General features: G+C 40.5%; 1 protein-coding gene across 3 annotated transcripts in view; it reads right to left on the minus strand.

The window, feature by feature from the left end:
• The window catches only part of PAPD5 (poly(A) RNA polymerase D5, non-canonical), a 66,623-nt gene continuing 52,930 nt past the window's right edge, over positions 122-13,814 (minus strand). The window contains exons 5-12 of one of the 3 annotated variants that reach the window (XM_021094215.1): positions 12,785-12,892; positions 8,878-9,006; positions 7,940-8,153; positions 6,356-6,482; positions 6,152-6,255; positions 5,861-6,048; positions 4,029-4,193; positions 122-2,855 (exon numbers count right to left, since the gene is read on the minus strand). In XM_021094215.1, the coding sequence (XP_020949874.1) occupies positions 2,679-2,855; positions 4,029-4,193; positions 5,861-6,048; positions 6,152-6,255; positions 6,356-6,482; positions 7,940-8,153; positions 8,878-9,006; positions 12,785-12,892 (1,212 nt within the window). In that variant the 3' untranslated portion in view covers positions 122-2,678. The remainder of the gene's footprint in view (positions 2,856-4,028; positions 4,194-5,860; positions 6,049-6,151; positions 6,256-6,355; positions 6,483-7,939; positions 8,154-8,877; positions 9,007-12,784; positions 12,893-13,814) is intronic. The other 2 variants (XM_021094216.1, XM_021094217.1) reach the window with 2 other exon arrangements.

The raw sequence follows: 13,814 nt of genomic DNA on the forward strand, positions 1-13,814 counted from the left end.
ATGGCACGTTTCTGACACAGTCACAAAATCCTTATAGAAAATATTAAAACTCAAAAAAAGAAAAAAAGACAGGAGTCAAATACAGAGATGAAATGTACAAAACAAATGAGCAGGCAAACTAAAAGTTCTTGAAAGTATTTTACTTCAGATTGAAAAATGAACAGCTTCCACACTGTTCATTGCAAGATACATAGTATTCACGAATACAATGCTGGTCATTTGAGGAAATGTACACACCTCAATTTCTCCTTCATGCTTTTTCTTTTAGAAAGATACTGTTTACCAAAAAGAAACTTCAGCAGTACAGGAAAAACTATTTTCCCAATAAATTTACGAAAACCTAAGATTCCCAATGGAATCAAGATTATCTTCCCGCTACCACCACCTTAATATAATCACATGCTTATTGGAACACTAATATCTGCACCCTAAGAGTACATTTACTTTCAACAATGAGGGTGATTCTTTGCAAAAACAAAACAAAACAAAAACTTCAGTGTGGTTATGTAACATGGATCTCTCTGCAAGTATTAAGTGTCTGAGATAGGCAGCTAATACTGGATTTAATATTATTTTATAAATAATTGTTCCCTTAGTAGTAAACATAAGTCTACACATTCACAAGAGTCCTAGAAAATAAATACTGTGATTATGCACAATATGTTATGACAAACTAGTTTCAAAAAACAAAAGCTCAACATCTTGATAAAAAATTCTGATCAGAATAAAATGTGACTAAAATTTAAAACATTGTCAAAATAACATCACATTTAAAATCTTCCACAGTTTACACAAGTATTATGAATTTCCAGTTTTGGAACACATTTTTCCGTTGTGAATTAAAATACGAACATATTGAAAACTGTTACTTTCAATGATGACATCAGTTTTGGTCTTACTTTAGCATTATTTTCTCTATAAAAAGTTGCACTAAGTGTCCATTTATGGGCTGATTGGTCTTCAGTATTTCATAAATGCATATAAAAGAAATTCCTAAAAGAAGTATAGTACTTTATATGTGTGTGTGTGTGTGTGTGTGTGTGTGTATATATATATATGTATGTATATATATATATATATATATAAAAGAATCTCATCTCAGAAATGGCTGGAATTAACAGAGCCACACACACTGATGCTAAACATAAGAGCATTCACTTAGAAAACATTTTCAAACGTCACTTACATTCTATTAAATACTCCCAACTGAGTTTCAAACTCGACATGTGATGAGTAACAGAATTATACATCTCCTTTGCACTCAAAGCTGACCACAATCAAAATTTACAGTATGATTGAAACAAGCCAATGTTTAAAAAAGTTTTAATTAACGATAACAATTCCATGAAATGAGAGGATAAAGAATGGGATGACAAGAAGTATTTGGTCTTAATAAGGCAATACAAAATAGATCCATTATCAAAGACCATTTAATTTTTAAAGATCAACAATACCAAAAGCATAAAGTGGAGTATAAGAAAATAGTTTTTTATAAGTATGATTTAATTAAAGCTGTTTACAGTTATTCTCTCCCACAGTAGTTAAGCATGACTTTAAAAAAGAATACGAGATGAGAAAAACAAGCACACGCAGCACACAGGGTTAGAGAAGCCAGCATGCAAAGGCTGTGGAACTCGAGGTTTCACTGCAACGGGAATGGGACCAGACGCGGGCGGCCTTTTTTTTTTCCTACGAGGAAGAGTTTGGGGGGGAAAAAAAAAAAAGACTGCAAAGGAAACAAACACAAAGTCATGTAATTGCCCATTGCCCAAGACGACAGCACTATAGAAAACAGTTGCAAGTTAATTCTTAGAGATGACTAGAGATTTTTCAGTGTTTACACAAAAGTACATAGTACATATTTTTTTTTCTTTTTTTACAAAATAAAATAAACGTCATTTGCCACCATAACCTTTTCTTTAGAGAGGAAAATTTTTGCAGCAGGTCACAAGGGTTCTATTAAGTCATTTCAATGCTGAGGAAACAAATTGAGTAATAGAACTAATCACTTCCCTATAGATGGATGTTAAGATGACAATTCAGATTATTTTTCAAACTAATCCTGAGAAAAATCTGTTTACAATTTAAACAGTAATGTTATGTAAAAAGTATTAACAAATCCACTATTACAAATATCAATTTCCTATATGGTCATCTATATATACACACAATAAAATGGTAAATATATGCAAAAATATTAAAAAAAAAAAAGAAAGAAAGAAAGAAACATGCACAGATCACTTTCCCCTTTGGAATCGGGACTTCCTATAAGATACCTGTGTTTTCCTTCCCCACCCCATCCTCTGAAAATGTTTCTTGTTTCTATACCTACCCACACTGAATACTATTCCCTATAACTCTGCATAAAGCCAATGAGAAATAGATTTATTTTACATTCAAGCTTTAAATCTTAAAATGACCCTGTTGTAGCATATGACTTAACAAATGAGCAGCCTGTTTTTTTTTTTTGTTTTTTTTTTTTCCCCTTTTTTGCTTGCTTTTTGTTTTTGCAGTTGTCCGTCTTCATGATCCATTCCGTGGCGAGCTGGGAAAAAACGCAGTTGCTAAATCAACGTCTGAACAGTGTAAGGCTCCCGAACGTCTCCCAGGAGTCCCTATCCAACTGTCCTGAGCATGAGACCATTGCACACAGAAGACAGTCCATCGTGCAACGCCGACTATCTACAAAGGTCTGAGAGGGGGGCGTCCCTCTTGTGTTTCCTCTTTTTGCCATGGTAATACTGATTATTTGATTTGCCTTGATGTTGTTTGTTTGTCATCAAGGAACCATGGCTTGTTTGGGTTGTACCTTGGAAGCCTTTGCTGGAAGAACGAAAGAGCCTTGCTGATCCATGCTGCAGAGAAGGAAAGCGGTCAGAAAGACGTTAGTACCGTGGATTCAACAGAGCCCTCGCTACGACCTGACTCGGGCAGCTTTCCTAACTAGGAATACGCTGACTTATCTAGCAAGAGGAAAATGATGCTACAGGGCTTAATTTCCTTAGGCTTTAAAACTTTTACATTATTTTTTTTATGGAAATATTGAAAAACACAGACCACATCTTCTGTTAAGAAGCAGTCTTGCCATCTTAACAGAGTACGTGGATTGAAGGCTTTTCTTAAGGAATTTATCAAGCATCACAGCACATGATAACCAGCAGTACTGGAAGAAGCCTTTGGACAAGCAGGTGTGCTGCTAGCCCGGGGTCATCACGGCTGGGCACTCCTTTCCTGCTACCACCTGCTACTTAAACTGCATTTTCGGAGTAAGTCTGTGTTTGGTGTACATAACCAAGTCAGACATGGGGTGACTGACGTTAACAGTCAGTCTCTACAGCAAGCGCCTTCCCCAGGGTGCCCAAAGCACTGGGAAGGGTGGGATGGCCTCAGACCAGAGTCCCGTACGAAGTGGCTTCTTCCTCTCATTCTGATTCATTGCTCAGGATTAATAAAATTTTAGGCAACTGAGAAACTTCCAATAGAGTATCTCTGTGGCCTTTTGAAGTCAAAGCTAAAGCTAATCAGCTGACTGTGGCTGACTGCTATCTGATCATTTCAACCCAGGCAACTAACTCGGTATTGAATACTAAAATATAAAAAAAAGGTTGTTTTGTTATAAATTAATTAAAAAGGCTGTTATTCCCAGATGTGCACAGCACTGCAATGAGATCGTGCAAAAGCTTCATGTGTGTTTACTTCAAGTACAACTAAACCTTTTTATAGCCTGAAGAAATGTTTTTTGTAATGAGGTGGGTTGGCTGGGACATCTTATAAGGACGAGTCACTAGATGCGCACAAAGCCGTGTGTTACACTGGTGTCTCACAAAGACTCTCAGGACATCCTGTTACCTGTCATGTTTTAGAATCTCCTAGAACAAAATACGTTTGTCCTTCATCCTAGAGCTTTCTTCAAACCTGTGATATGTGTGTGTCTATGTGTATGTATGTATATACGTGTGTGTGTGTGTACACAAAACTCTAAAGTTCTATACTGAATCCTAACAACTAAAAACACAAGTTCCACACACCTGGGATTTGTTGGTGCTGTTGGAGGTGCTAGTGGCCTGGGCGCTCTGCATTTTTCCCACTGCCTGAGAGGATTCCAAGGACACATCCTGCGACCCTACTCGATTCCCAGGGGTCGGACGGCAGAGCAGCTGTTTGGGGGTTTTGCATGGCGTCGCGTCGGAATCCTAACACAAGTCACACGAGTCATAACGTGACACAGGAATGATGGAGATATCCAGTATTAAGAAGGGAAAACAACATCAGCTAAGCACTCGTTGGACTAAGTTTAAACATTTGGGAGTTAAAGGAAGCACAGCGAGCAATTTATAAAATTAACTGCTTAAGTTTTCCTCCAGACATTTCAAGTGGCTTATGGTATCAGAGGGCTTCTGTTCACTGGCAAATCCACTGCCCACGCCTGACCCTGTTAATCGGCCTTGAAGGAGCTCCACAGAGGTCCAAGTTTATTTGCATTTTTATTGACAGCGAAGGAGCCGTGCTAGAGTGGAAAGTGCATGGCAAAGAGTGGAGACCTAGACGCCAGTCCCTGATTCGAAGTCTTCAACCAAATACGAAACGATCACTTCCAAGGACGCAGCCTTTGAGAGTCTGCGGTGACAAATCGGCGTTTCCTCCAACCAACACGGCGTGTGGCGGGGGGCTTCCCACCTGTCTCCGGCGGCCTGGGCCATGACTGCTACTCTCCCGGGGTCTGCCCTTTGCCCTCGCTGCGCTCTGCCCAGCACTTAGGAGACACAGATCCTCAGTCCCTCTCTGCTTCCACCCGTCTGTGCCTTTAGCTCAGCACTCCGCCCTCCACGGCTCTGCCTCAGGTACCCAAACAGCACGTGGGTATCTGAGGATTTGTGTCTCCACTGTGATAAACGGCAGTCAGCAACATAAAACTGTCTCTTGTATATTTCGATGACTTTAGGTCATACACCTGAAGTCAATAAAGCCTGTTTAGATCTCAAAATTTTACGTAAACTCAGAATTCATCCTGATGAGGGTAAGTAACTGTAGGTATAACTGATACTAAAAATTCAATCAGGACAAGACAGAAAGATCCGGGATTGCCATTGCATTGGGGGTGTCGGGGGGAGACAGGAATTGTCAGGGGCTGCCTCTAGGCTTCTTTTTGGGGTGATGGAAATGTCCTGGAATCAGGCTGTATAATTTTGTAAATATGCTTTAAAAAAAAAACAAAACCTTGAATTGTACATTTAAAATGGTGAACAGAAGAGTACATATGCCACTTATATGACTATTGAAACAGATAAAACTAATCTGTGGTGTTAGAAAAACCATAACAGCGGTTACCTCTGAGAGTGAGATTGGGAATCGACTAGAAAATAGCAGGAGGGAACTTTCTGGGGTGATGGTATAATAGCCTATTTTTGTCAGGATTCTGGGTTACACGTGTGTATGTATTTGTTAACATTTATTAATTGAATAATTAAGATTTCCGCATGTGTCAACTGCCTATCAAAAGAAAAAGCTGGACAAACACTGAACTCTGGTTAACGATGAACTCATGACAGTCCTTTGCGGGAAGTGCGCTGATGTCTGCAAAACTGACAAGGTGAACTGGTGAATGGATGACTAGCTACGTGATAAATCAGTCAAATGTTAATGGTAGAATCTAGTGCTGCTGTGTATGGATATTCACTAAAATTCTTTCACTTTTGCCGTATGCTTGAAAACTTTCATACAATGCTGAGAAAAAGTACAATCATTAAAGTTTTCCAGGGACGAATAAGAAAAGGAGTTAGCCTTGGACTCTCGATAGAATCACCCCCCACACCACAGCTCCCAAGGGTCTAGGTTTAGCAAACTATGCCTTCATACTTACAACGTCACTAGAGCTGGACTGTGTGGCAGAGGAGGAAGACACTGGACCTGATGAAGAGTTTGAAGAGTGTTTACTAAGAGATTCCGAAGTTTTACTTCTACATTTTCCAAGGGCTTCATTTTCTTCAGATAGATTATTATTACATTTATCTAACTGCTGAGTATCTACTATCAAGGTAACACCATTTCCTGAAAGAGTGGCAAAAGATTGGAAAACGTTTCTTCCCATTAAGCACGCACAACAGAGCAAAGCCTCTAATACCCAGTGCATTGATCAAGGAGAAATGCTTACCATTGCATGAAGGCTCAGGCCTATTCTGCAAGCCCCACTGCTTTGATATCCAATCTCTGTATGTGGCAACTTCATCCGTTACTCTAATGATTCTACCTAAGATGCTGCAAGTGTTTTAAAAAAAGAGGGGAGGTAACGTTAATTCGAAGATAAGAAGCCACAACCAATTCTGACCCCAATGGGCAGACTTTAGTTAAACTTTACCTCTCCGTTTCGTTGTTGGGATAGTACTTTGCTATGGGCGATACAGCATGACTCAAGACCACGTAGGCATAATCGAAGGCCTGCTTCACCTGCATGGCCCCATAGGAACTCCTTCCAACATCATTACCTTTAAAAGAAATGCATACAGAAGACAGTCAAATTCACCGTCACTTCATATGAACGGAAAGTTCAGGAGAGCAAGGGCGATGACTATCCTGCTAGAGCTGCGCTCAGAATCTGAGCTGCCCGTCGGGGAGCCACCAGCTCCCCAGGCTCTAAACATGCTTATCAAGCATAAGTATGTTATGCTGGCATATAAACTGCCTACATATCTTCTGGTCCAAGAGAGACCATCCCAAACCCAGTCATGCAAATAAAGGAAGTAACTGCCTGTTCTCTCCTAAGAGTGAAACCAAGCTAAATTAGAAATGTCTATTTTTTTCCTTGTTAGCTCTATAAATATCTCCTGCACTAAATTATGAGCGCCTGAAAAGCTGTCTTGCTGAAAAAAATCTTTGTGTCCTTTACATAGAGTAGACTCCTCAATGAATAAACACACACAATTACTTTATACGATGGCTCCTAAGCAACTACTCTTTTCCTTTTTTTTTCTTTTTTTTTGGGGGGGGGGCCTTTTTAGGGCCACACCCTTGGAATATGGAAGTTCCCAGGCTAGGGGTTGAATTAGAGCTGCAGCTGCCGACCTACACCTCAGCCACAGCCATCGGGGATCCAAGCCTCGTCTGTAACCTGCACCATAGCTCATGGCAATGCCGGATCCTTAACCCATTGAGCGAGGCCAGGAATCAAACCCACTTCCTCACAGTACCAGTCGGCTTTGTTACCACTGAGCCACATTGTGAACTCCTACTCCTAACTCCCTTTGTTTTACTCATTTTCAAAGTCAGTGCATTAAAGCAAATGACTAAAGGCATTTCCACTGAAGTCCAAAAACACAGAACCTAAATACTTTATAATTATACAGGAAAAATACTGCCAATAAAAACCAGGATACAAACAATCAAACACTGCTTCATAAAAGAACAGAAGCAATACATTTTCTGCTCACTTTCGAGCCAATGAATGTAAAAGCTGGGAAAAGCACAGGGAGACTATGTAAAATTAAAGAGGAAAGAAGGGGTCCAAAAGGAAAATAAACCTGTCTCTTGATGCCCTTTCTCTCACGAGTTCTGAGATCTATCAGTATGCTTACTGCCTCTAAGGACCTCAGCATTCTCGCTTAAAAGCCCTAGCTGACAAATGCATAGACTCAGGAGCAGTGAAGGCTCAAGAAAGAAGAAAAATGGACACCAAACTGGACATGCCAAACCCACCCAAATAACAAACACCTTCTCTCCTCTGCCTTTAAGAGTCCCAGCTCACGGGAAAGTGTGCAGCAGGTCTTTCCGGTGTGTGCGTTTGTTTCTGTTCACGTGTTTGTTTATAAAACATTTTGATGAAAAAAGAATAACTGCAATTACAAGTAAATCCTTGATTTTTCATCTGAAAAGAGGTTACAGCATAATAGGATGACTGACGATGCCCTTTTCTGTGAATGCCCACAGATTTACCTAAATTCAATACCTGGTTGTAAAGGATCTTCAATATAAAGCATTGATGGCCTGTAGCCATCTAGCATATTTTTCTGTACTTCATCTTTGGCCACATAGGAACCACCATCCTTTATCCGGATGCCAGTCTTTAAATAATTGAAGTGTCGTCCATATAATTCAAAAAATTCTATTAAGAGAACACCATAGTTTGTATTGGGGATGCAAGCATCTTCCCTGGGATGTAACTAAAATGAGAAGAAAAAAAATCATATTGGATTTTCTCTCTATTATCAAGGTCAGGATAATAAATGACATTCTGGTTTCTATAAATAACACTATTATAAAAACGGTTTAGTATAGCAGCCAATAGGCAATGGAGGTACAGCGAGCTAACAGTAACAGTACTTCTGTTACAGACAACATTAGAGCCTCATGGGTGTGGATGGAACTGGTGAGGGACAATCTATAAGGCTGACAGGGCTGGCTTGGTCCAACATCATCAGGAGAGTCATTCTGACTCACCAACAGAGTTGGGCAGGTGGCCACACTGAGCCACATAAACACACTCGCTGATGACAGTAAGATTTCTAATTCATCTTACCCAGATAGCAAGTCTCAATTCCAGCTAAATTTATAGGATTAGCTGCTTAGAAGACATTTTTATTTTTGGCATTTATATGACTATTTTACACTTATGGAAACCACACCGTACCTTTGTATATTAAAATTTGTAGTGTAAAGTCTCAAAATACTAGAACACATGGGAGTAAGAAAAAAAAAAATTCCCCCCCTAGGGATTTAAAAATATTTGCTAAATTATAAAAGGTATCCAGTTTAAAAGGAAAAGTCATAAATAATCAAGGAAAAAATTCCAATTAGAGTCTGATTTACACATTTTTTCCAAAATGACTCTCAAATGATTTACTTAAAAACATTTTTTAGCATACACTAGCATGGTATGTAACTTACCTGAAGGAAACTGACTGCCATTAAAAAGAGACTGTAAGAACCAATCCCACCTGTAAATACTTCATTAAGGTCCCTCTGTAATAAGAATTGTTTCAATACTAAAACCAAGTAGGGTAATACAGGATATTTCTGAAAAAGAAAATTATATTTTCAATGAATTCCTACATTAGTAATTGCTCTAAGCATCAACAGCGTAACAGTCTCTAAGTATAAATTGGTCCTTAAATTACAAACTTTAGTGGAGATATGTAATAAACAATTTTTTAAATTTTAATTTTAATCTTTTGCTTTTTAGGGCTGCATCCACAGCATGTGAACATTCCCAGGCTAGGGGTCGAATCAGAGCCATGGCTGCTGGCCTACACCACAGCCACAGCAACACCAGATCCTTAAACCACTGAGCAAGGCCAGGAACTGAACCGGTATCCTCGTGGTTATCAGCCAGGTTCGTCACCCTTGAGCCACGATGGACACTCCTAATTTTCTAATTTAAAAACAACCTATAAAAGTATGCTCTAAGTAATTAAGGATTTTCTCCTCAATCTAAAATCTAGAACATGCAGGCATAAATAACAGCACCCAAGCACTCATTATAGAATAGAAACACTAGCAATATTACATATTTTCTGACACTCACTTATGGCCGTTACCAAGTAACACTCCACTGTAAACAGGTAACAGACAGTCTGGGGCAACATCTCAACTTTTTCTTCTTTTTTTTTTTGGCCATGCCCATGGTGTGCATAAGTTCCCAGGCCAGGGATCACACCCACACCACAGCAGTGACAGGAGCCATTGCAGTGACAGCACTGGATCCTTAACCGGGATCGCAAGGGAACTCCTCGGTGGGATTTTAAAGAATCACTTTTGGTGGGTGGCACTCCACCAGGGAGACTAGCATCCTTCAGATTATTCTGCACAGCCCAGGAGCAGTCCTGCCTGCTGCTTCCATGCAGGCAGGTGAACACACAGACCACCTTCCAGGCTTTACGAGGAAGGGTGAGACCATCCACACTGGCAAATATGGACAGTGTGAGGCTGTCATTCACTCAAGCACACACTCATTAAGCCCAGAAGGCAGGCTCTGGGCTAGGGACACTGACGAGGACAGAGCAGAATGAACATCTTAATAGCCATCATCTAGGGGTGGTAGAATTACCAGTGATTTCCACGCTTTTCCTGACACTTGGAATGAACACATACTGCTTCCATGAGAAAGAAAAATGTTTATACTACTGAAAACCACATCAAAGGAAGCAAACATGAGAAATAACAAAAATATGGAGAAATACGAGGCTCAGCAGGTTAAGGATCCGGCATTGTCCCTGCTGTGGTTCTGGTCACAGTTGCCGTGTGGGTTCAATCTTTGGCCCAAGAACTTCTGCATGCTACTGATGGGGGGGTGGGGGTGTGTATATATACATATATATATATGGGTTTTTTTTGGGTTTTTTTTTGTCTTTTTACGGCTCCACCTGCGGCATATGTAGTTCCCAGGCTAGGGGTCATATAGGAGCTGCAGCTGCCGGCCTACACCACAGCCACAGAAACCTATGCTGCACCTTATGGCAATGCTGGATCCTGGTACCACTGAACAAGGCCAGGGATCGAACCGGCCTCCTTAAGGATACTAGCTGGGTTCTTAACGCGCTGAGCCACAATGGGAACTCCAAGAAATAAGCATTTTTAAACCCTATGGTTAACTCAGAAATAGATATAGGCTCTTTAAAGAGTAATCAGGCAAATTTCCAACAGAATTTTCTCTGCATATAGCCTCTGACCCAGAAATTCCACTTCCAAGAATCTTCCTACAAATAATTTATTATTTATTTATTTATTTATTTATTTGTCTTTTTGCCTTTTCTTGAGCCGCTCCCGCAGCATATGGAGGTTCCCAGGCTAGGGGTCCAATCGGAGCCGTAGCCACCAGCCTACACCAGAGCCACAGCAATGCAGGATCCGAGCCGTGTCTGCAAGCTACACCACAGCTCACGGCAACGCCGGATCGTTAACCCACTGAGCAAGGCCAGGGACCGAACCTGCAACCTCATGATTCCTAGTCGGATTCGTTAGCCACTGCGCCACGACGGGAACTCCCTTACAAATAATTTATTAGTGTAAAGAAAAACATAGGCACAGAAAGACGTCCGCCAAGCACTTTTCGCAGCAGCAGAAAAAGACGGGGAGCGACACAAGAGAGGTGCCACACAAAGCAGGACACATCCTGACAAAGAACAACTACGCAGTCAGTGAGCAGACGAAAGGAACTGTGACTGTGCTGATACGGAAAAGCCCTGTAAAATAATACATTTTTTAAAAAGCAGGAGTTCCCTGGTGTCCTAGAGGTTAAGGATCTGGCACTGGCACTGCCGTGGTGCCAGTTTGATCTCTGGCCTGGGAACTTCCCCGTGCTGGGCACAGCCAAAAAAAAAAAAAGGATAAGGCATCGTGTATAAAGTGTGCTATCCTTTTATTAAAAATTTCAGAAAAAGGATCAATAAGCAAGAAAAAAGGTCGACGATGGCAAATCCTACGAAGCTGATCTAAGTAATAAGCACATAAGGTTTAAGAGTGATCACTCTTCACTACTCTTTTATACTGTAAGTTTTTTTTTTTTTTTTTTCTTTTTCAGCACAACCATGGCACATGGAAGTTCCCAGGCCAGGGACTGAATCCAAGCTGCAGCTGCGGCAAAGCTGGATGCTTAACCCACTGTACCAGGCCATGGGTCAAACCAACACCACCACAGAGACAAGCCAGATCATTAGCCCACAGTGCTACAGTGAGAACTCCCATACTGGCAAGGTTTTTTTTCATCATGCATATTATTCTCAGTTTTCAAAAAAGGTTTTTTTGTTTGTTTGTTGCTTTTTAGGGCCACACCCGTGGCATATGAAGGTTCCCAGGCTAGGGGCTGAATCAGAGCTACAGCTGCAGGCCTACGCCACAGCCACAGCAATGCGGGATCCAAGCCGCGTCTTCGACCTACACCACAGCTCACGGCACTGCTGGATCCTTAACCCACTGAGCGAGGTCATGGATCGAAACCATAGCCTCATGGTTCCTAGTTGGATTCATTTCCGCTGCGACGCAACAGGAACTCCTAAAAAAGTTTCTTTTTCAGTAAAAAGAACATTTACATACACATAATACCTCCCCAAAACAGTGGAATTATGGATTTCTCTTTTTCTCTGCACATTTCTACAAGAATATAATGTCTTCTTAAAAAAAAAAAGAATATAATGTTTACCACACAACAAAGCAGTTAACATTTTTTTCTTACATAAAAAAAAAGGTGAATCTGAAGAGCTGCTAAAGAAAAAAATTGTGAATGGACAGAAAAGATAGTCTACATAAGCCAAAGTAGTTCAGGCTCAGCTCAGGGAGAAAAAAGCTGATGCGTTCGAGCAAGTGAGATGTTCTACGGATGATGCTGACACACTGTGCACCATCTGGGAAGAAAACACCAAAAGCCGAAACAGACTGAGACCACTTCAGGATAAAGTAAGGACACCTACAGGACCTACTTTACAGGTGACCTGGGATTAAAATCTAGAAGAGGCTCCCTAAAGAGGGTCTTCATCGGAACTCTTGGGAACTGAAAGCAGACAGCAACCACTGTGCAGCCTGCCTCAGTCCTTATCTCCCCGAAGCGAAAGGAGCTACAGCAGAGAAGTTCTTCAACAGCTTCCGCGACCTGAATTCTTCCCTGAGGCCGCATTATAAATTACTGATTATTACAAGCAGATTCAAGGCAAGTAAAGCCACTGCACAGAAAAGAAGCATTTGTCAGCAGTACACATGCAAAAATAGTTTAGCCAGGTATATCAGAACACCACACGAGAATCTCAAAACCCAACTCCATTGCCAGTTGTTTCACTGAATAAACACTAGAAATTTCTCTGACCTTGGTAAAATCTTTGATGAGGTCAGCTGCTCTCACACCATTTTGTACATTAAAGCTGATATCAACTTTCACTTCGGTAAAAGAATCTGTTAATTTAATAATAGGTACCTAGAAAAAGAAGAAAGGTAAAATATTTAAATACTCTAACCAAATTAAGGGTCAAAATCAGAGGACACAAGGTTACCAGACTTGAGGTCCTGACCTCCCATGACAATGTAAGAACACTGAGTGTTCTCAACACTCGGTACCATAGCTGACTTGGCCTTCCAGACAATCCTAGATAATTTATGTTACATATTTAGCATTTAACTTCACGCAATGTAGTCTGTAATTTCCACTGATTGAGAATTTTGAAATCAGATAACAAAAACCATTCTCAACGTTATCTCCTTTGCAAAACAGTTTCCAACTCAAGAAGATCACGAATAACAAACGTCAGCCGATAGCAATGAACTGTTTCCAGTAAGAAAACTGATCGACAGATTAAGTCGCACACAATGACTCACTGGCACTGCTGGTCACTTTTGCAAATGGCCCAAGCAACAACCTAACAAGAGAACTTAAAATGTAAAAATTATTCTTAAATGAAAAATGATAGAAGAGCTTATACGCAATATCAGGAATTCTTCAAAACAAACAAAAAGGTTATTTGCACCAGTCATTAGAAAACTCAGGCCAGCAAACTGTGCATAAAACTGGGTTTCCAAATTAACAGCTTTTAATAAATCTTTCTTTTAATTAAAAAAAAAAAGTTGTTTTGCTCTCATAAAACCTAGTAAGCAAAAATCCAGGTGTTCCCATTGTGGCTCGGTGGTTAACAAATGAGCATCCACGAGGACCCTGGTTCAATCCCTGGACTCGCTTAATGGGTTGAGGATCGGGCACTGCCGTGAACTGTGGTGTAGGCCAGCAGCTACAGCTCTGATGGGACCCCTAGCCTGGGAACCTCCATATGCCACAGGTGCAGCCCTAAAAAGACCAAAAAAAAAAAAAAAAAAAATCCAAACTTTTAAAAGATACATTATTTCCA

Source organism: Sus scrofa, chromosome 6, assembly GCF_000003025.6.
Source record: "Sus scrofa isolate TJ Tabasco breed Duroc chromosome 6, Sscrofa11.1, whole genome shotgun sequence".
Lineage (NCBI taxonomy): Eukaryota > Metazoa > Chordata > Mammalia > Artiodactyla > Suidae > Sus > Sus scrofa.